General features: G+C 47.9%; 1 protein-coding gene across 1 annotated transcript in view; it reads left to right on the forward strand.

The window, feature by feature from the left end:
• Positions 1-21,847, forward strand: part of DNER (delta/notch like EGF repeat containing) — a 261,274-nt gene that overhangs the window by 167,940 nt on the left and 71,487 nt on the right. Inside the window, exons 6-7 of the mRNA XM_066281209.1 lie at positions 5,171-5,324; positions 16,987-17,100. Coding sequence (XP_066137306.1) covers positions 5,171-5,324; positions 16,987-17,100 — 268 coding nt within the window. The remainder of the gene's footprint in view (positions 1-5,170; positions 5,325-16,986; positions 17,101-21,847) is intronic.

A 21,847-nucleotide genomic window follows, 5' to 3' on the forward strand; every position in this document is an offset into this window, starting at 1 on the left:
CTCTCTGTCTACTCATATCAACTGATACTCCTTTGTAGCTCTTAGCACTGTGACAGGATAGTATGTGTTTCTTTGTTGTGACTCTAGGACATAAGCCTGAATATAAGCTCCATGACAACAGGGACCGTTTCCTTCTGTCCTTCACCAGATTTCTGATACAGTCGTGGTTGGCACACGGCAAGGTGCAAAAGCTGTTTGTTGAGTCAGTGGGAATAAAGAATAAAAGTTGGACACCCAGCTTCGGTTGACTTATCTGGTAGGAGCCAGTTATGCTACGGACAAAGATGCTTGGATGATCATCTCAGATGCTAGTGGTAATATCATAATATGAACATGGAAGAACTCAGGTTTGCCTGAATGAATGGATCTCGCCTTCTGCTTTGAGATGGCTGTGAGATTCCTTACAGGTAGGGTTAGGGTGTTACCAGAATAATCCACTGCAGGAATGAAACAGGTAATGTAACAGAAAGCAACAGTACTACGTACTCTCCAGTTTTGGGTCTTTTGGGGGCACAGGAACTATGGTTTCCAAAGTTTCCTACCAAGCCAGAACCCTCCCAGGGGCTTATGACGCCCCACCTCAGGGTTTTCAACCTGAGCACTACTGACACGTGTTGGAAGCTCCCTGTGCTAGGGCCTGCCCTCTGCGATGCGGGGTATTCAGCGGTATCCCTCATTCCTATTCACTGGGTGCCCGCAGCCAGCCCCCAGCTGTGACAACTAAGACTGTCCCCCCAGACAGTGCCACCTGTCTCCTGGAGGGTGAGATGGCACCCTGCTGAGAAGCACCGCCCTGCGGGATCGGAGCCCACCCCCTTACCTTCCCTCAGTCCACTTGCTCAGCTGCTCTACACTGGCCCTCTGGCCTTGCGGCTTCTTTTGGGCTGGCCCAGGCTCACCCGGGAGTCTTTCCGCTGACCCTCCCTTTACCTGGAAGATCTTCCCCCGGGCTCCTCCACGGCTCACCTCTCGCTTCAGTCAAGCCGGGTCCATCACCACTGCTCTCCCCTCCCCCACTTTACTTTTCCCCATAGCCTGTATCACCTCATTTATGACCTCATTGACTCGTTCACTTTGTTTGCGCTCAGTCACCCCCACTGGAGTGTAATCCGCATGGGACAGCTGTGTCCACCTTCGTGTCCCTAGCTCCTAGAGCAGCGCCTGACACGTAGTAAGCGCTCACCTTGTTGAATGGTGAATAAATGAATTCAGAGATGACGAACACTTTTTAAACCTAGAACTTTCCAAAGGAAGGTTTTTTTTGTGTGTTTTTTTTTAACCATTATCTAAAAGCGTTTCATTAATGTGCAAATGGAATGTTTGACTTCAAGCTGTTGAGGAAAATTGAGATTCTGCATTGGGTTTTAAAATTAATCTCCAAGAGTCACTTTTCAATTTACTTGGTAGGTATTTTTTACACATAAACATCCAATAATTTTGCAAGGAAGTATCATTCTCTACTTTAAGCTACTAATTTTAAGTAAGTTCATTTTGTCTCTTATGCAGGTTAATTGGACCTAGATTAGTGATATCATCATTATAGTCAGTGGGTTACATTTCTCAAGGTTGGCATAACAGTTTATACTTTCTGTAATCAAACAGGTTTTCCACAGCAAATATACTAAAAACATAGTTTCCTAATAAATATTCATGGGCTCTTGCAAGTCAACAGTCTTGAAACTATTAAAAGAAACCCTTTAATATTTATAAGAAAGCTCCTCATAGTTAGAAAATAGGAAGAAATCCAACTTTATGAATAACACAATACAGAATACACAAAGATTTAACTAAAGTTTTATGGCCAAGGGTATGTAAACATATTTTTCATCTTCTTCCTCATTTAATTCAAAGTTTGAAAATTAATTCAGTGTTTTATTTGGTCAAAAACAATTGTTTCAACAGTTTCTTAAAGTATTTTTCAAGGTTTTGGCTTAAAACAAAATATGTATGCTTTTTGTTTTAGCTTTAAATTCAATAAAGACAAAATTGAAGATATTTGATTTGTAGCTTTTAATAATTTACTTTCACCAGTAATAGGGTTTCCATGGAACTCACCAGATAAATGATATACAAAATGTATCCCTCAAATAACAAAGAAATGTATCTGCAATATAGACCATCTGGATACAAACCAAGTAAATTTTAGAGGTCAGTTGCAAACAGTAACAACCCACAATAATATATTATGATGCTGAGCCCCTTGAGGGAATTGTATGCATTGGGTATGCTAGTGTTTACATTTCAAAGGTGGTCACAAATCTTCAGATACACAAAGGGCTCCGGACGCGTCCCCTGTGAATGGCAAAGATGTACTCTGTTGTACATTTGCACAAAGGCAAGATTTTCTTTAGAGCACAGTTTTAGAAAAGGAGTTTCATATTTGAAAAGCTGCCTTTCCAACAGTCCTTGATGTAGTTTTCCTAGCTTTCCATCACAATATCTGTGCAAACACACACAAAAGGAAAAAAACCCCCGACATCATGAAAAATCAGACAGAAAGCCAGTTATTGCTAGAATGCAGAGGGAATTTCCACTGGCTACAAAAGAGGTGTGAAGGATGATAGAAAGAGAAGGCAGAACATTTAGCTCTAATTTAAAAAGAAAAAGCCATTGCTTTTGTTCCAATTGTTTGGGTTTCTAAGATATAATTGAAGAATATACTCTTAAACTAAAGAAGACTTGACTATGCCGATGACAAGGATTTGTCATATTCCCTTAATAAAAGCATGTTCAATTAACAAAAGAAACACACATACGTATATAAAATCCGGCTAACACAGTTGACCGTCTGGCCTCCTGGTTGGCTGCTGAAGTCAGGGGTCTGTCCACTCCTGGGTTAGTCACGGTGCCAAGGGCCATCCTCCTATCATGTAAAATGTGATCTCACCATGCAAGGGACAGTGTTCCTGAGTAAGGAGTCTTTGGGGACGGGGCAAGTAGGGTGGAACGCTTCAGAAGTGTGACTGCATGTGGCGTGCAGCCGTACAACATGGTGCCTAGTGACCTCTGTGGGTGTTCCAGGAACGCACTCAAGCAGGGGTCGTCAAACTTTTTATAAAAACCGCCCACTTTTGCAGTGCTGGTCAACCTGGTCCCTACCGTGCAACCAAACAGCGCCGCAATTGGCCCATCATGAAAGCTGGAACGCCCACTAGTGGGCGGTAGGGACCAGGTCTATCAGCACTGCAAAAGTGGGCGGTTTTTATAAAAAGTTTGACGACCCCTGACTGAAATTCAAACAGTCAACTCACCTATACATAGGTTAAAGATAGAAAAAAAGAGAGACAAATTTTAAATTATAAAATTATCTAAAAGTTATTTTATTTTTTAATATACGCTCAATGGCATTTGATAAAAAATTCAATAATCATTCCAGCATTGTACCTAGTGGTAATTCTACAAACCCCCCTTTGAAATCAGAACTACTCTGCAAGAGCCACAAACAAACGAACTTAACCATGAGGACTAGGGAAGGAAAGCGATGCTTTTGTTATTTGCAGTTGGTATGCACTCTGTTGGGGGGAGGGCTGTTTATCTAGAAAACAGAAGAAAGGCAGTGCAAGACTCCCTCTGACCTGTAATAAGAGCCCAGCGTGGTGACTGGTAGCACAACTCCAGCATTTTCCATGTCATTATTAATCAATATCTAGTATGATGGTTATTACATAAGAGGGATTAGGAAAATATCTCATTAATGAGAGCCACAAAGAAATCTAAATGTGCAGCAATAGATTAATCAAGAAATGGACAAGACCTCTAAAATTTGACTGAGAGGCAAAAACGAATAAATGAATAAAGAGAAGAATGGACAAGGCTTTCTTTTTCAGGAGGAAAGGCGGCGCTGTGTTGTGCTTGGGTGGGGAGGCCTCGAGTGGGGGTCCCGCGTTAACAACGCCTGGAGAAGAGGACGGAGGATCTGTGGTTCTGGCCGGAAGTTGCCGACCTGGGGAGGGAGGAGGGCAGAGGCTCTACGGTTTTGGCCGGAAGTTGCCGACCTGGGGAGGGAGGAGGGCAGAGGCTCTATGGTTCTGGCCGGAAGTTGCCGACCTGGGGAGGGAGGAGGGCAGAGGCTCTATGGTTCTGGCCGGAAAAGCCGACCTGAGGAGGGAGGAGGGCAGAAGCTCTATGGTTCTGGCCGGAAGTTGTGGACCCCTCCAGGTTCTGGCCGGAAGTTCCCGACCAGGAGGGAGTGGGCGGGCTCAGGAAAGGTTGTGGGTGGGGCTTGGGAATAGTAGAATTTGAGCCCCTGCTTGATGTGAGGGGCCAGGGAAGAGCTGGGTAAGGTGCCTCTGTCCGTTCTGTTTTTATTTTTTTGAGCAGTGAGGTTCACTTATGCAACTCTCCTGTGCTCCCCCACACCCTGCGGTTCCCCCTTCGGTCACCGTCTACATCGCTTCCCCCAGGCTTTGGAGCCAGAGCTGTGTTTCTTCAGACATGTCACCTGCCTGCGGGTGGTGAGACGCGGAGAGGAGGAAGGCTCTGTTCTATCTGGATTTGACAACTGTCTCGGAAATGAACCTTCCAATCAGATTCAGTCCTGGGGGGGGGGGGGCTGAGTGACAGTCGTTTCCTAAGAGAACGTTAATATCGTAAACCAGAAGGGAAGCAGGTGACTTGAATTACAGTCCTGTTATTCCCACTTGCACGAGGGCCATCTGCATGGCTGTCGACTGAGGCTGATTTACAGGCCCATGTAATAAATCCGGCGCTCCGGAAGGGTGGTCCGAGTAGGACATTTGATGATGATTTTGTCACAAGCGCTATCTGTGCTGCAGAATTGTAGTCGGTTGGAGTGACATCTAATTTAATGGCTGTAGCACAATATATCTGCTCTAGCAAAATTGCTATTTTCCTGTCAGTTCAACAAAACATTTTTTTTTAACTAGTTAACATCCTTTCCATTTATATTTTAGGAAGATTGAAATTGACTGAAATAAACACGAGTAAAGAATCATAAAAAATAAACGTCTGAAATGAACCTGTAAAAGAAATACATATCATATATGCCATTTCTTTTACAGCTGTGATTTTAATCAGACCATGATACACATGATAGCGATGGAAAATGCCAGCGCTGGGAGGAAGAAGGGGCGCTCTGGGCGCTGAGGCTCACAGCCGAAGCAGGCATTTCGGGGACTCACGTGACACCCACTGTCCCTTTGTGTTTCAGGCAACTTTTTCCTGCCGCTGTGACGAGCAGTACGTGGGCTCCTTCTGCGAAGAATTTGATGCCTGCCAGAGGAACCCGTGTCAGAACAACGCGAGCTGTGTCGACGCGCAGGAAAAACAAGACGGGAGCAACTTCACCTGCGCCTGCCTTGCTGGTACGGCTCCCAGCCTGTCATTATTTATCACACAACACACGCTTGTGCACTGACGGGGGGTCAGCCGCACTTGGTCCGCCTTTGGGCAAGGGGAGCTCCCGGTAATGATACCCTCGATCGAATAGAGAGGCCTGGATGTTTCCTAAAGCATTCTGCAAAATGTGTGCTGAGCGTGGACTGGCGCTGTGCTGGGTGATTATGCTAAAGAACTGAAGAACAAAACCAGGATAAATTACCCGGGTTGTTGTGTTAAAGCCACCTCACCTTCCGGTTTTATGTGGATTTCCTTCGGTTCACGTGTGTTCATTAGCCCGAGTGCTTGAGGCACTCTTGTCCACAGGGCGGCAAGCCGTTAGCATCCCTCTACAGGTACCGGGGACTCATGGTTATTACATGAGACTTTCAAGTCCTCAGATCACGACGGGTGACTTTTAGGAGATTGTAGTAGACAGTGTGCCCCAGCGTGTCTGTTCTCCAGAGACCTGACTGACCCGCTTCCCTACCCCCTGTCCCGTCTGCCGGCAGCACTCAGTGCTCAGGCCGCACCCCTCCCTCCTCCATGCTCTCCTTCCGCTCTGGTTCTGAGCACTCACTCATTCTGAGCACTCACTTGTTCTGAGCACTCACTCGTTCTGAGCACTCACTCGTTCTGAGCTGTCCCCGTCTCCAGCTGGCCCCAGCCCCTCAGCTCTGGCACGTGCACTGGGCGCAGCATTGGTGCGTGTGCTAACACCTCACCCCTCGTCAGACTCAGCCCGGGACTGGGTGGCCTCCCCCTCCCGTGCGATAGGTGACACAATTCCAGATGTCACAGTCCAGTGGCTACTGTGAAGATGACATAAACAGACACACATGTGCTTACGGAGGGCCCTGGCTCACGGGAAGCACCCAGCAGGTGTCAGCTGCTGTCATTGTCACTGGCCAAGAGCTGGAAGCCCTGCTCTGCGCTCCGCCACCTCCTCTGTCCGGAGAGTTGGCCTCAGGCCCTTCTGTGGTCTCCGTGTCTGCTGGGCCACGCTGGAGCCCAGGGGAGCTCAGAACGTCCTTTCCCCTCTGTTAGCCCCAGAGAGCCAGGCCGGAGCAGGCCACCCCTGCCCACGCTCCGGACCCCCGGCTGGCTGGGCCTGGCTCCCTCAGCCTTTTCAGACAGGCCTCACGAGTGGGGGAGCAAAGGCACAGGAGGAGGAGAGAGTGGGGTTTGGAGGCTGCGGTTCATTCCAGACGGTCACTCACCGGCTGTCCCTGCTCCTCTGAGCCCACGTTTTCTCATCTCGGAAATGGGGTGAGGGTACGGACCTTGTAAGAGCCAAAGAGAACCCTCACGTGCACACAGAAACATGCACACACACACACATGCATACCTACCGGCACAGATCAAGTGACCCGTGAAGGGCACCTATGTGTAGCCTTTAGATGAGGAGGAAGATCGGAGTTTTACTGTATTCACTGTCCCCGAGGCTGTGCGCCACCAGCCAACGTCCCGCATTTTGATGGCCCCTTTGGAGGTCCCTCCTCTTGTCCAGAGCAGCCCCTCACTCCCAGGGAGAAGGAAGGAGAGGCCGAAGCTCTCCCCCAGAGCTGACGTGAATGAGAACAGGAGAGGACCAATCGACAGCGCACCTTCCCCACGTCCCTGCGCGGTGCTGTCCGGAAACCTTCAAAGACGCGGTCGCGTTTGGTGACCCCAGCTCCTCAGCACGTGGACTTGAGGCCTGTCACGGCCTGGCCCCAGCCCCAGCGCAGCCTTGTCCCCTGCCCCCAACACGTCACTCAGCCCAGCCCTGTCACTGTCACTGGACGGGCCCGGCTTGGAAGCGGATCCCTGCTTTGCTCACACGATGTGTTCGTTTCCTATGAACATGCCTGTTCTCCGCATCTGGGCGGGAAGCTCTCTGCAGGCAGGAACTGTTTCTAAACTTCCTGTAGACTCCCTGAATTTTCGCTCACAGACCTTTCTTGCCGAAAGAAGAAATAAATAAATGCCTTCTCTGTGCTTCGAGATGGTGCAGACGTAGAATTTCACTGATAGTATTTTTAAGTCGGTCCCTCAGCTCTGTTCCGCGGACTCATTTCTTAATTAACTTCTCGTTTCTTTCCTCCTGTTTGATTTCAGTTTCTCGGGGGGCAGGGGGGTCATCAGGACCTGCTAAGTGAGAAGACCTTTCTTGAAATCTTTTCCCCTTTGTGTCACCAGATTAGAAGATAAAAGTGTCATAAGCAGTCTGGCCTCTATCATGGTTTCTTATGTAGGTTTATGGGAAGCAGGATGAAAGGGCTTCTTTAAGACAGAGCGATGCGTGGTGCTTAGGTAGTCGTTGACGGTTGTGTAACGGGTCCTGATGGTGTGCCCGGCTCTGTGCTCGGAGCTGGGGACGAAATCACCAACACCTGCTCTTAGAGAATCGGGAAGTGTATCAGAAAGCAGAACAATGACAGGTACAATAATGGAGCCCTAGACGTTCCCACTCATGAAAAGAACAACGTGCAGATGGTGCAGTCCACAAAGGCTTTCTGATGTGATATATCTGACTTTCACTCTCTGCTCTTTTCCCATTGTTATCTGCATTATATGTGTAATTCTTAAGGGGCTAGGATTGTTCATATTTGCTATTAAAAACTGCTGCTGCTGTTCTCCATATCTGTGGTACTCAGACTTTACCTTGTCTCTGGATCACGTAGAGGGCAGCATCTTTTTTTTTTTTTTAGATTTTTCTGAAGTTAGAAGCAGGGAGGCAGTCAGACAGACTCTCACATGCGCCCGAACGGGATCCACTCGGCATGCCCACCAGGGGGCGATGCTCTGCCCATCTGGGGCATCGTTCTTTCTGCTGGATCCATTCTAGCGCCTGAGGCAGAGGCCATAGAGCCATCCTCAGAGCTCGGGCCAACTTTGCTGCAATGGAGCCTTGGCTGTGGGAGGGGAAGAGAGACAGAGAGAAAGGAGAGGGGGAAGAGTGGAGAAGCAGATGGGTGCTTCTCCTGTGTGCCCTGGCCGGGAATCGAACCCAGGACTTCCACACACTGGGCCGAGGCTTTACTACTGAGCCAACCAGCCAGGGCCTGGAGGGCATCTTAAAACTCCAACTGCTGGGCGCCGCCCCCAGAGTCTCTGATCCTCTAGGTCTGGGATGCTGCAGGCCAGCCGGCATTTGTAGCAACTTCCCAGGCGATGCTCTTGGGCTGGCTGGGGACCACACCTGGGGAGCCACCGCTCTCAGCTGCCCGTTAGACACTGAGAGATCAAACGATATTGGCAGCTTGCTTGGCAAGTGTTAAAGTCCCTAAGTTATTCAGTCATCCAGAAATAGGGAGCCATCTTTGATGTGCCAGGCAGGGTGCAAGCCACTGTGGAGTCAAGGCTGCACTTGATACGAGGGGCTCCAGGTCCTCGGAGTGGGTCCTGTTCAGTCATCACAGCCGTCCTGGGCGGGAGCCAGGGATCCTCACCCCCATTTCACGGGTGACGGGAATCCAGGTCGGAGTCAACACCTTTGTTGTGCTCACTTGGCTGGTCATCGGGTCACCACCCCAGACCTTCTGCCCCCCAAACCACCGTCCTTCCCACCGAGCCTTTTGCTTACGCCGTTACTAGACGTGCTACGTTTTTCCCAACCTTGAGATTCATTGTCCTAATGGTGCTGATCGTCGGCTTTCCCTCGAGCTTTTCAGCCCCACCTTCCCGTTCTATAATTTATTCGTTGCCTTTCGCAGCTGGGCCTCCTCTCTCTCTTCTTTGCCTTTGGTTTTTGCAACCTGTGTGCGTTCATTCAGATGTGTTTGTGCTGTGTCCCTGGCAGCAGATCTCACTCATTTTTTTTTCAGTGAAATAATTCCTACCTTCCGATTTAAGATATCGGATGCCTCTGCGTCTCGATGACTTGCGGGTCCCTGCTCTTTCTTTCTTCAGTGGCTAAGATTAGGCAACTAATTGTCTCCACAGCAGCAGCTGAGGCCCCAGCCCGGGCTGCTCAGGACCCCTGGGGGTGGGCAGCCGGCTGGGGCTGGTGAGCCCCCCGGTGGCACCCGGCTCTCAGGACAAAGCTGGCAGCTTGGTGAGAAGGCACAGGGCAGGCCATCACAGGACAGAAACGTTAAAAATAGCTCTCACCACCGTTCTCACCTGGGAAGCTTTCCGGACGGCTCTCCAAGGAAACAATGAGATGGAACCTCACAGAGTCAAAGCGAGAGCGGAGGCGTGTTTTTACGTCCCTCGCAGGATTGTGAAGAAAACGTCACACACAAAAACAGCTGTGGAGGGAAGGAGGCTGTTTAGGAAGACAGCAGATCGATTGCCTGGTGTTTTAATCATCTGACTCACCTGGCCTCATGTGAGTTGTCTTTGAACTCCAGGAGCTTCCCTTCGTTTGAAGGGTACAGGCATCATAGATCCTGACTTGGTGGTGCCGGTGAGGTGGGGGGGGGCGCAGGAATTTTGTTATATTGAGGGCAACCAAAAGACACCAGCAGGATGCAGTCTTTCTTTGAAGCCACCCTGACGGTCCCAGGGAACTTAGCTGTTCTCTCTCTGCACACACTGATAAATTCTAAACTAGATTTCATACTTCAGGGCAGAGCAGGACAGCGTTAACTACTCTACGTGTGCATCAGACCAGATGTAATGGGTAGCGTGCCCTCGGCATGGATTTATGGGTCAGTGCATGTCCTTAACGGTGCCTGTCTTCTCCCATCTGCGGCACACGAGCTTGACTCTCTGCAATGACGTTTCTCTGGGTCAGCTCGCCTGGGAGCACTCGGCCTCATTGCGGGGCCTCCCTGTCCATCCTAGACAGCCCCGAAAGACGTCCTTCCTCCACACCCCCAGGCACAACTTTCCTTATAGCCTTTATGTTTACTAGAATGTTCTCCAAAGAAACAGCAGCCCTCTGTGATCTCCGACAAGGAGAGACCAGCGTTCTCAATGGTCATCCATTTTTTACCTATTTTACTTATTCATCGAATATCACAATTATGAATTCCTCAGGAACCAAAATTTTCTGTGGTCAAATGATCTATTTAAAAATATACCTTCAACTCTTTGTAAATCTTCCTAAGGAGTTCGATATTCAAAAACGTCCCGAAGGCGCCGTTTCCCTGCTTTGCGGAGGACCGGTTTCTGTTTAAGGGACGATGAAGGACAGACACGGGGACAAAACCAGTGTTTTATGCTGAAGGGACGGAGGGCTCTCTGACCTAAACCGGCGTTCTCCACTCCCGCAGCAGGGACGCTGGGGGAGGGACGCTTTGGTTGCTGGGGCTGCCCTGTGAGGTGTAGGATGTTTGGTGCCATCTCTGGCCTCTGCCTGTCAGATGCCAGTAGCGCCCTGGCGGGTATGACAGTCAATGTCTCTCGACATTGCTGAATGTCCCGTGGGGAAGGAATGACCGGCAGGGCACCGCTGACCTGAGGAATTAAACCTGGACGGGGCGATTGCCAGAGGAAAGGGTTCTGGTTCAGATCTGTGGATTTTCCTTGTTGCGGGCGCCTGGTGAAGGTGCTCAGTGCCCGTTGGGGAAGCGAGACCGGAGTTCAGAAGAGGGTCAGCGCACCCCTCCACCCCCGCGGCCCGGCTGGGGGAGGCAGGGCCCGGGAGCAGGACAGCGGCCCCTTTGCGCTGTTGACCAGCTCGGAAGTGCAGACCGTTACAGAGCACGGCGTGATTTTAGATAGCACACGTTTGAACTAATACATTCCTTAATTTTAGTGGCTCTGCATTTCTTTTAGTGTGCATTAGGAAGAAGAGTAACTAGCTCGTTTCAGCCACGCTATTCTGGGGTATTAGTGCGTAGGGAGAGGCTAAAACTAACTTGAAAGGTATCATTGACTTCAGGGCAAAAACTTGAAGCAAGTTGATTCATTTCTCTAACAAATGTTTGTGCCAGGGGATGTTTAAATGTTGAGGAGCCAGCAATGAACAAGACAGACACAGTCCTGGTTCGTAGGTAGCTTATACTCTTGAAAGGGAACCAACCCAGAAAACCTCTCAGGTAAGGGTCACTAAGTACTCTATAATGGGCTGTGAAGGGGACAAAGCATTGCTCCCGTGGGGTCGCCTTCTAGATCAGGAGGTGACGAGCGTGTGTGTGTGATGTCGAGTAGAAATCAACGCAAGGGGAAGAGTAAGGAAGGACAAGAGGCCCAGGGTCTGAGCAGGTGATTCTGAGCGGAGACCTGACTACTGGGGGCAGCATCCATAGAAAGGTGCTGGGTCAGAGGGAACAGCCCGTGCAGAGTGACGGTGGCATTCTAGGGGTGAAGGTTTTGATGCCCCAGAGTGGCTTTTAGGCACAGGGAAAACTGTGTCAATTTTTTTTGTGTGTTTGTTCCCTTGCATCTAGAATTACATTCATATGTTATCATGAGTCTCAAGCTCTGCTAAACATCCCAATATGTACTGGTTTCGCCTCATCTTTCGATTTAAGTTCCTCGATCAGAAACCAATTTCTTATAACCTCTTAATTGGAATTGCAAGTCTGATTCTCCCAGGATGCACAGGAGACGGCCGTCACAGCCTACCTCTCCTGTCCGGTCGGTTGAAGCGACGAGTTTAGCTGGAACGTCTCTGCCAGGTCATCTGGGTGTCGGTCATCGCTTTGGTGTAGGATAAGGAATATTTAAGATTATTTCCTAGAGAAGAGACTGACTTCCTCCAGGATGGAAGGAAGATCCCAGGCGAAGCTTTAACGGTCTCTCTTTAATTTGCTCATTTAAATTTCTACCCATCACTCACTTAGTTGTGATTCCTCGGTTAAGATATCAGATAAAAAAACAAACAAACCCCAAATGACACAGAAAGGGTGATGTGTGTAAGCCATAGGTCTCCAGTTCAGGGCATTACGTGAAGATCAATCTCGATGATTTGTCTGACAGCTGCAGGTAAGGCACTGCTCTCGAAGGCTTCGGGAGATGACTCATCGGTGTTTAAGAGCCCCTTAAACCAGCCTCAGGACGTTGTCCCCCACCTCTCTCCTCCTGGAGCTGGTCTCAGTTGGATAGCTGGGAGTGACGCAGTCAGCGGTGGTGATCCTGAAACTTCTAACTAGCAGTCCCCTTGAGGGCAACAGCATCGCCTGGCCTGCTGTGGACAGGCGTCCCAACAGATTCACAGGCTGGTTCTTGCCAGTCGCTGATCACCTGTCCACCGGCGGCTAAGGATGCTCAGTCATCGCACAATCCTATGAACCCAGCCCTGCCTCCCTGCCTCCCTCTCCCCTCCCTTCCTCACTCCCTCGCTGCTGATTTTCACTTCAGTTCTGCTGACCCCATGGACATGCCAGTATACACAGACTACTCTACAAGGGCTAGCCAATTGCACGTCCTTATTTGTACAATAGTTCTGTGTTTCTCATATTTTAAAAGTCTTTAAAGCCCAGGAACAAAAGCAGGGATGCAGTGACTGAGCCTTCACCAGTGTTCTGCATTGGAAGGGGCTATTGGCATTTGAATGAGACGACGCTATTATATGGGGTCATCTGAGGCAGTGCCCGGCTGAGGCATCTCTGCTGCTGGGGATGCCAGTGGGACCTGAAACCATGATGACAATCCCAAACACCCCACATATTGCACATGCAGATTAGCTCCTTGATGGAAATCCTACTAAACTTGCAGATGGCATTGGACCATTTTAATAGAATTTAAGATTCATCTTGCTTATAGGCTTAATTTATTAGATCTATCAGATAAGGACAAATTAAGTTTGTGGAAAGATTTGCATATTATCAGACAATTGTGGTTCTTAAAAAGAAATTGTTGCTATTAATAAATAGAGCTTAAAGCGTTTAATTGAGTTTGTAAATGAGACCAAATGTTAATTAAAGAGGCCATTAAAAGTGATCTCTAAAAAAAATCTGGGGCCCTGGCCGGTTGGCTCAGCGGTAGAGCGTTGGCCTAGCGTGCGGAGGACCGGGGTTCGATTCCCGGCCAGGGCACACAGGAGAGGCGCCCATTTGCTTCTCCACCCCTCCGCCGCGCTTTCCTCTCTGTCTCTCTCTTCCCCTCCCGCAGCCAAGGCTCCATTGGAGCAAAGATGGCCCGGGCGCTGGGGATGGCTCTGTGGCCTCTGCCCCAGGCGCTAGAGTGGCTCTGGTCGCAACATGGCGACGCCCCGGAGGGGCAGAGCATCGCCCCCTGGTGGGCAGAGCATCGCCCCTGGTGGGCATGCCGGGTGGATCCTGGTCGGGCGCATGCGGGAGTCTGTCTGACTGTCTCTCCCTGTTTCCAGCTTCAGAAAAATGAAAAAACAAACAAACAAACAAAAAAAAAATCTGCTTTAGTTAGGGATGCATATTGAAGTTTTTATAGGGGAAATGAAATTTTCTTTAAGACCTCCCCACAAGTTACAATGAAAATAAGAGGAGGCCAGATGAAATGAAATGGACACAGTGTTAGCAATTGTTGAAGGAAGGTGATGGCCATGTGATGATTCTATACTAGTCTCTCTAATTTAAGTATGTTTACAATTCTCAAATGAAAAGGTTGCAGAAAGTGTTAACTTTTTTAAGAACTTTGAAGTTCACGAACTCTTTCATTCTTCTCTTACTCTTTCTGTCTGGTAGGGACACAGCTATTACATGTGGCATCTGAGGGGCCCCTGGCGAGTCTTCACGGTGTGTGACTCTGTGGTCACGGCTCAGAGGTTTTCCTAACGGCAGGCTTCATGGTGCAGTAGGCTTTGAACCACGCTGCCTCTAAGGAACCATCATTTGTAATGGGCTCCCTTTTTCGTAAATGTACTTTTTTAGTCATATCGTAGAACCTTTGAAGTCAGGATTTAAAAAGTGATTTGACTTTAAGTGATGGGCACACAACGTAATCAACAGTTCAAATGCTATAGAAATGTTTACCTGAAACCTATGTACTCTTATTGATCAGTGTCACCCCATTAAATTTAATCTTCTAAATAAAATTAAAAGAAATAGGAGATTCCTGGAGAGAATGGCAATAAAAATTATACCTGAGCACAAAAAAAACAAACAAACCCCAAACCAAAAAAATAAAAATTCTTGGCACTTCCAGCCCAAGGATAACCACCCACGGACCGTGGGTTATGGATGAGTATTTATGGTGTTGGCTTTGTATCTATCTCTGTGTTTACCTATATCTATGTATTTTCTTATCCATTATTTTCTGTCACTTTTCTTTCCTGTTAAATACATGTTTGTTGATGATGTGACACATACATTAAGCCTTTGGCGTAATATTATGTTTAAGGATTTAGGCTCAGGAATTATACTTCCTGTGTGATTTTGTGCAAATTATTCAATACTTAACCTTCTAATCCGCAGATTTCTCATTTGTAGAATGGGTAAGATTATAATAGTATTGACTTCATAGGGTTGCAATGAGGATGAATTAATATGTGGAGAAAAAAATAATAAGTGATCTATTAGAAATATTAGCTATTATTTTTAGCCAAAAATTCACTTGTACTATTTCTCTTTAAAACAATTCTATCTCCTTCATCCTGAATGTAGAACTTTCATTTGAAAATATGGTCTTAACATAATATTATCCTATTAAGATGTTTTGTTCTGGAATTTATTTGTTTTTGGGGGTTTTTTTTTTGTTTTTTTTTTTTGTATTTTTCTGAAGCTGGAAACGGGGAGAGACAGTCAGACAGACTCCCGCATGCGCCCGACCGGGATCCACCCGGCACGCCCACCAGGGGCGACGCTCTGCCCACCAGGGGGCGATGCTCTGCCCCTCCGGGGCGTCACTCTGCCGTGACCAGAGCCACTCTAGCGCCTGGGGCAGAGGCCAAGGAGCCATCCCCAGCGCCCGGGCCATCTTTGCTCCAATGGAGCCTTGGCTGCGGGAGGGGAAGAGAGAGACAGAGAAGAAGGAGAGGGGGAGGGGTAGAGAAGCAGATGGGCGCTTCTCCTATGTGCCCTGGCCAGGAATCGAACCCGGGTCCCCCGCACGCCAGGCCGACGCTCTACCGCTGAGCCAACCGGCCAGGGCCTGTTCTGGAATTTAGAAACACCCTTTTGTCGTGGTGTTTGGATTTTTGGTTCACACGGTTACCTTACCCATCTTCTCATACCCCGGGTTAGCCTGGCTCCCGGGACTGTTTTGAAGCGTACAAGGACGAGGAAGGTTGCACACGGTGCCTCCGTAGTCACTATCTGTCATTGAGACTAGTGTGGCCAATGACTGAGGCTCAGGAAAACCATCGTTCTTGTAATATCACTGATTTACTTCTGCAATACTCAGATTCAAATGCTAATGACAGTCTTTCAAACTAATAATTCAGAAAGACACAAGTTCTTATGTACATCCCAGAAAAATGTAAAATGTTACAGGATGATTACAATTGTGTAGAAAACACCCATGCATAACAATTTCTGTTAGGAATTCTCTCTATTAATAGTTCCGTCACTCAAACAACAGAACTTCAGGGCAACTTTTTTTTTTTTCTTTCTATTTTGCATCTTGTATTTTCCAATTTATTTTTCAAAACCATTTCCCACTTCGGAATGATAATCATGCTGGCACAATGGTTGTTTTTTTTTTTTTTCAAACTTGTTTCTCTGGAGGGCTTTATTTTCAAAGTTAACAAAAATTGGGAATTTATTTAAAGTTTTTGGCTACACAGGTGTTCCAATAGGTTTAAGTCCTTCCTCAACACATGTGTGTGGTTATAGGACTATTCATCAAGATAAGCACTGAAGGCTTGCTTCACAGAGAATTTACTGAGTTAGATTTGCGATTCAAATAAGATTTAATAATATGTTAATGTGCTTAACATTATATGTCTCAATCTCCTTCTCTTTAAAATGAGGTCATAGTGTATGGAATGAACATAATGAGTTTCTTCTGGCTCTAGAATATTATACATTAAAAAATTGTAGGCCCTGGCCGGTTGGCTCAGTGGTAGAGCATCGGCCTGGCGTGCGGGAGTCCCGGGTTCGATTCCCGGCCAGGACACACAGGAGAAGCGCCCATCTGCTTCTCCACCCCTCCCCCTCTCCTTCCTCTCTGTCTCTCTCTTCCCCTCCCACAGCCGAGGCTCCACTGGAGCAAAGATGGCCCGGGCACTGGGGATGGCTCTGTGGCCTCTGCCTCAGGTGCTAGAATGGCTCTGATTGCAGTGGAGCAACACCCCAGATGGGCAGAGCATCGCCCCCTGGTGGATTCTGGTCTGGTGCATGCGGGAGTCTGTCTGACTGCCTCCCTGTTTCCAGCTTCAGAAAAATACAAAAAAAAAAAATTGTAATACCTCGAATCTTTCCTAATGCTCTTTTGTCGGTATTGGGGTGAGTGGGGAAGGTGCCCGCCGTCTCAGGCCAAGCGGAATGCAGTCGATGGCTTCGCCCTGTGTCAGAAGGGAGCCACCCATCAGGGGTGGTGGTAGTCAGTCTCAGCTTCTGAAGGTCCTGGCTAGTATTTCAAAATACAATGAAAAAACTAATGCTGAAAAAAAAAAAAGTCATTCTATACAGTAAATAATCTTGCAGAGTAAATGCTTTTTGTGCTATGATTCTAAATCGCTATATTGTTTTTAGCGGCAAAACCAAGTTAGATCAAGGAGCTGGCGGGAGATGTGTGAGCTCAGGGCCGCTGCCTCCGTTGGGTGGGTACCATTTGACCCCATTGGTTCATGGGATGGTTCGTGGTAGTTTTGGCATAATGCCTTTTATGCAGCGTCTTTCTCGTTCCATTCAGGTTACACCGGAGAGCTGTGCCAGTCCAAGATTGATTACTGCGTCCTGGACCCGTGCCGGAACGGAGCAACATGCAGCTCCAACCTCAGCGGATTCACCTGCCGCTGTCCGGAAGGTAAATACTGTTGCCCCAGTGATACCTTTGGCTTTCCATTTTAAATCGCAAACTAATTTGATCAGTCTTGTACTTTAAATTTCTGAAAAACAACTAAATACTACAGGTATTTAGTTCCATTTAAAAACAAAACATAAGATGTTTGTTTTTTTAGCTGTATGCTACAGTGGCTTGAAAATTATGTTTGAACGTTAGACATGATCTAGGACTCCCTGTGGTTTTTATTTATACACTAGAAAGGAATAACTGTAAGAAAATGGACTTTCTGTCTAATGCTGATTTCACCTGTTACTATTTTCTGTTTAAGTATTTGGTTATTGATACCAGTTCACATTAAAAACATTTTCAGCATAAACTTCACCTGCCTTTGTTTTTCAATCAACTTTATAACGTTTCAGAAATTTCACCCAGAAAGCTACATTTCTTTTAAAAATTTGTTTTATAAGAATTTTTTTGAGCCCAAATGACAGTACTTGCTGGGAGGAGAGACCTCAAAGGCCCCCTCTTCAGAGCCAGTTTTATTTGCAAAAACAGTTTCACATCAGAGAAGTTGCATCTGAAGAAGCGGGCGGGTCATCACAGTGATCGAGCTGGCGGTTAAAGGATAATTTTGTCCTCAGAGGAAGTTTTGTTTCTATTTCTGCTTAGAGGGATGTTATGAAGGAATTACTACAAACCTCTGACGTTGCAAGAATGACATGATATTAGAGGAGGTTTTTTTTTTTTCTTTCTTTCTTAAAACTAGCATGTGAGCTCCTAATCCGCAGAGGTGACGGTGACAACTACACAGAGTACAATGACATCCTTTGCGGAGGATAAAGGTGGGGAGTGAGTGTGGAAGGACACCTCCCGCACTCAGGTCCCCTGAGCCGCCCTGGCTGTGCGGCTGGAGGAATGCAGTACCGGGGGGGGGGGGGGGTGTTGACCAGAGGCCGGAGGGCTCGGGGTTGCCGGCGGCCGCCCCTGCTATCGGCAGTGTCTCGTATCCTTCCGTGTTTTGAAGACCCGAGCATCAGCTAACAGAATGAGTCCTGTCTCCTGGCTCTTCTGGCTCACCTGGGCAAGGGAAGGGGCTGACGCTGCTCCTGCTTCGTGTGCTCCTATCTAGCTGGGTGTGCTTGTGACGGCCACGCTTGCCATGAGGACGGAGCCGAATGTGCTCGACGAGCTCACGCCTCACCCTCCACGGGAGTCTCTCGAACAAGTGGCAAAACTTGGAAATGTTGGGCTTGACTGGTGGTGGTACAGTGGATAGAGCATCAGTCAGGGACACTGGGGACCCAGGTTTGAAACCCTGAGGTCATCAGCTTGAGAGCGGGGTCACCCAGCTTGAACTTGGGGTCCCTGGCTTGAGCGTGGGATTACAGACGTGACTCTGTGGTCGCTGGCTTGAGCCCAAGGTCGCTGGCTTGAGGAAGGGGTCACTGGCTCTACTGTAGTCCCGCGGTCAAGGCACATATGAGAAAGTAATCAATGAACAACTGAAGTGATACAACTGCGGAGTTGATGGTTCTCATTTCTCTCCCTTCCTGTCTGCTCTCTCTTTCTCGCTACAAAACAGACAGACAAACAACTTGGAAACGTTAGGAGGGCTGGTGCTCGTGACCGCGTGGGCGGCACCATCATCACTTGCCAGTAGAACACAGCTTTTCGTAGCTCTGCCACAGCCCGGGCCAGACAGTTCACCACCGAGCTCTGCGTGTAGTCTGGGACTGTAGTTAAGGGTGGGACCCAGCGAACTGACTGCTAGAGAATCATTATGTCCGCTCTTCTGCCCATTTCTTTCTTTTTTTCTGTAAATGTGGGCGGTGACGACACTGCTTCCTTCCCAGGGCCCTTCTGGGATCGCCTGGGATCTTTGTGAAAGAACTTGGAGAGCTCCAGTGTGCTTTGTTGTTATTGCTTTGATTGCTGACAGAGAGGAACTCCCTAAATCTTAGCTGCCTTATCATGATTGCTTTTCTAATCATGATTACGGTTGAGCCATGGGTGGATTTTAAGGGGAACCGGCACATTTCGTCCTGAAACGGTGTAGACTGGCGAGAGGCAAGAGTGGGAATGAGGAGAAGAGTTTGGAAGTCCGGGAAAGAGGTGTTGGAGGGTAGGATTTGAAAAGGAGAGAGGCTTGCAGACTTGAGCGATAGAGGGGGTGGGAGAAGGAAGCGGGATGGAGGGCAAGGCCCAGGAGGTGGCCAGCGTGTGGCTTCTGTCACTTTGTATTTGGTTGTGCCATTCACAGAGAGAGAGAGAAATGTGGAGAAGTGTTCTATATTGACCGTGTTGAGTCTGAAGAGCCCTTGTGGCATTCGAGAGGTGATGTCTTCCGCGCAGTCGCTCCCTGTCCAGTAGACTGAACATAGGAGGAGCAGTCTGGGCCAAGCCTCAACACAGAGACATTTGTTGATAGCTTGTGTTTTAAACCTGGGTGTCTCTGGCATTGTCTAGGGACTTTATCCTTCATCTGCAGGCATCCCCAAACTACGGCCCGCGGGCCACATGCAGCCCCCTCAGGCCATTTATCCGGCCCCCTGCCACACTTCCAGAAGGGGCACCTCTTTCATTGGTGGTCAGTGAGAGGAGCACTGTATGTGGTGGCCCTCCAACAGTCTGAGGGACAGTGAACTGGCCCCCTGTGTAAAAAGTTTGGGGGCCCCTGAATGGCTTCACGCTGTCTAGAGAAGGTCTAGGGAAAATGCGATGATCTAGAATTGAAAGCAGGAAGACGGGTTTCCCAGCAACGTTGGTAGGAAGCCTTCCTTTCAAGGTGTGTCTTCTGCACACTAACCAGGGAAAGGGGGGCTCACTATAGCTCTGAAGGATTGCTTGCAATGCTTTGAAACCTCTTCGTGGGAGCGCATAACCGGTGACTAGTATTTTTAAAGCAGCCCCTTCCACTGGCCTGTTGTAGAAACTATTTATAGAGCACTTTGCACTTTATAAAGCTGGCTGTCTCCAGCTGCCTCCCCATTATCATCAGCCACACCTTGAAAACACGTTTGAAAAGTGTCTCAAGTTCACAGAACGTTCTGGAGTTCTGAGCCAGCAGCCCTTGGCCTTTGCTGGCTTCTTTCTTTCTGTTCATGAACATTTTGGCATGTTTGCTTTACATGTACATATTTATATATATACTTTTTTTGTATTTATTTTTTGCAAAATAATTTTAAAGCAAATTACAGCCATCATGACACTTCCTCCCCAAATCAATCCATCTGTCTTTTCTGAGAAGGACATCCCCTCTAAGGAAAGTGTTACTATTTCCGAATAGTATTCCCTCCCTGCTCCCTTTTCATCTACTCCCGCATTTGTCAGTGTGGGTTCTGATGTCCTGCTTCCCTGTGTTACAAATTGCCTGAGATTACATAGCTAGAACTTTAAATCCAGGCGATTTGGCATTAAGCAATTTTTAACCATTGTCCGATACCATCTCTAAATATAATCTTTAAAATAAGTTCCATTCTGTGTATTTTTTTAAAGGTGAGCTTTGCAGCCATAGTCCTGAGTAAAATAAATGCAGTTTGTTGGGTTCTAAAACTTTTTGTCTGGAAAAAGCTAGAAAAAGATTTTTAGAACTTTTTTTTGTAAGTACAGTGAAAGCCTTTGACAGCCGGCCCTCCCTCCCAGCCCAGAAGGCGGTTCAAGCTGGGTTTTCCCTCCGGGTGGCGCTTCCAGCGCTGCACCACCGTGTCCTTGCCCTGCGTCCTTCTCATGTTCACGCTCTTCCCTTCCAGGGTCCCCTTCCTTCTGACCCGGGCCGAGTCCTTCGAGCCGGAACTCCTTCCTGGGGACCCGTCTCTTTGACTCCTGCGTGCGCATGGGTTTGGTTTTTTTTAAACCTCTTCCAGAAGTTCAGTGTCGGGCAGGCCCGAGAGACAGCGCGTGCAGTCATTCTCCTTCCCTCGCCCCTTCTGGAAGGCGTCTGTTCTTCCACACTGGCAACGTTTTATCCTTCCTTCCTCAGTGGCTTCCGTCTTTCCTTTCAATTTGTACTTAACTTTCGCTAGGTCCTTGTCTGAAAAGTGTAGCTCCGGATTCTGCTTAGAGTGGAGCTGATAGGAAAGAAACAACAGTAATAGTGTCGTGAGCGTTTCTTTCTGTTCACCTTACTGAACGATGGCAACAGCAAACGGTAACAAACAGCTGGCTTTATCGCCCAGGCTGGTACCTTTGCCCTGGTACTGCCTTTGTGTTTGGCTTAGAACTTTGAGAGGCCTCAACTTTTCCACTAAATTCATTTTGATCCATTGAAAATGTCTAATTATGTATATATACTTACCATTACTGCCTACTGGGTTTATAGCTATGACTATATTTAACTAGGTATATAAATAAAATCCGAATATTACTGTCCAGCCGTTATTTCTGCTTAAGCATCTCAAATCTCCTTCCCTTCTACCCCCCCCCCCAACCCCTGCCCTGGGAATCTGAAGTAGAATATCACATAAATTAATAAGGAATAAAAAAATAAATCGATCGATAGAGATGAAAACATTTGTCAGTTCTACACGCGTGAGCCTTCACATCACACGTCTCCTGAAAGCGGATCACGTGTCTCTGCTCTGGAAGGCGTGCTGTGATCAGAGACAGGAGCTGGAACAGGAGGCTTCCTGTGCCGTTTCTCCAATGCGTTTGAAAAACATGAACGTGCAGACAGAGCCTAGCGTTAACCTCCTGCTAGGGATCCAGATCTGTAGAATTTGTATTAACTGCTCTTGCCCGACAGCTGTGAAGACAAGTATTGCCCGCGGGT

Source organism: Saccopteryx bilineata, chromosome 5, assembly GCF_036850765.1.
Source record: "Saccopteryx bilineata isolate mSacBil1 chromosome 5, mSacBil1_pri_phased_curated, whole genome shotgun sequence".
Lineage (NCBI taxonomy): Eukaryota > Metazoa > Chordata > Mammalia > Chiroptera > Emballonuridae > Saccopteryx > Saccopteryx bilineata.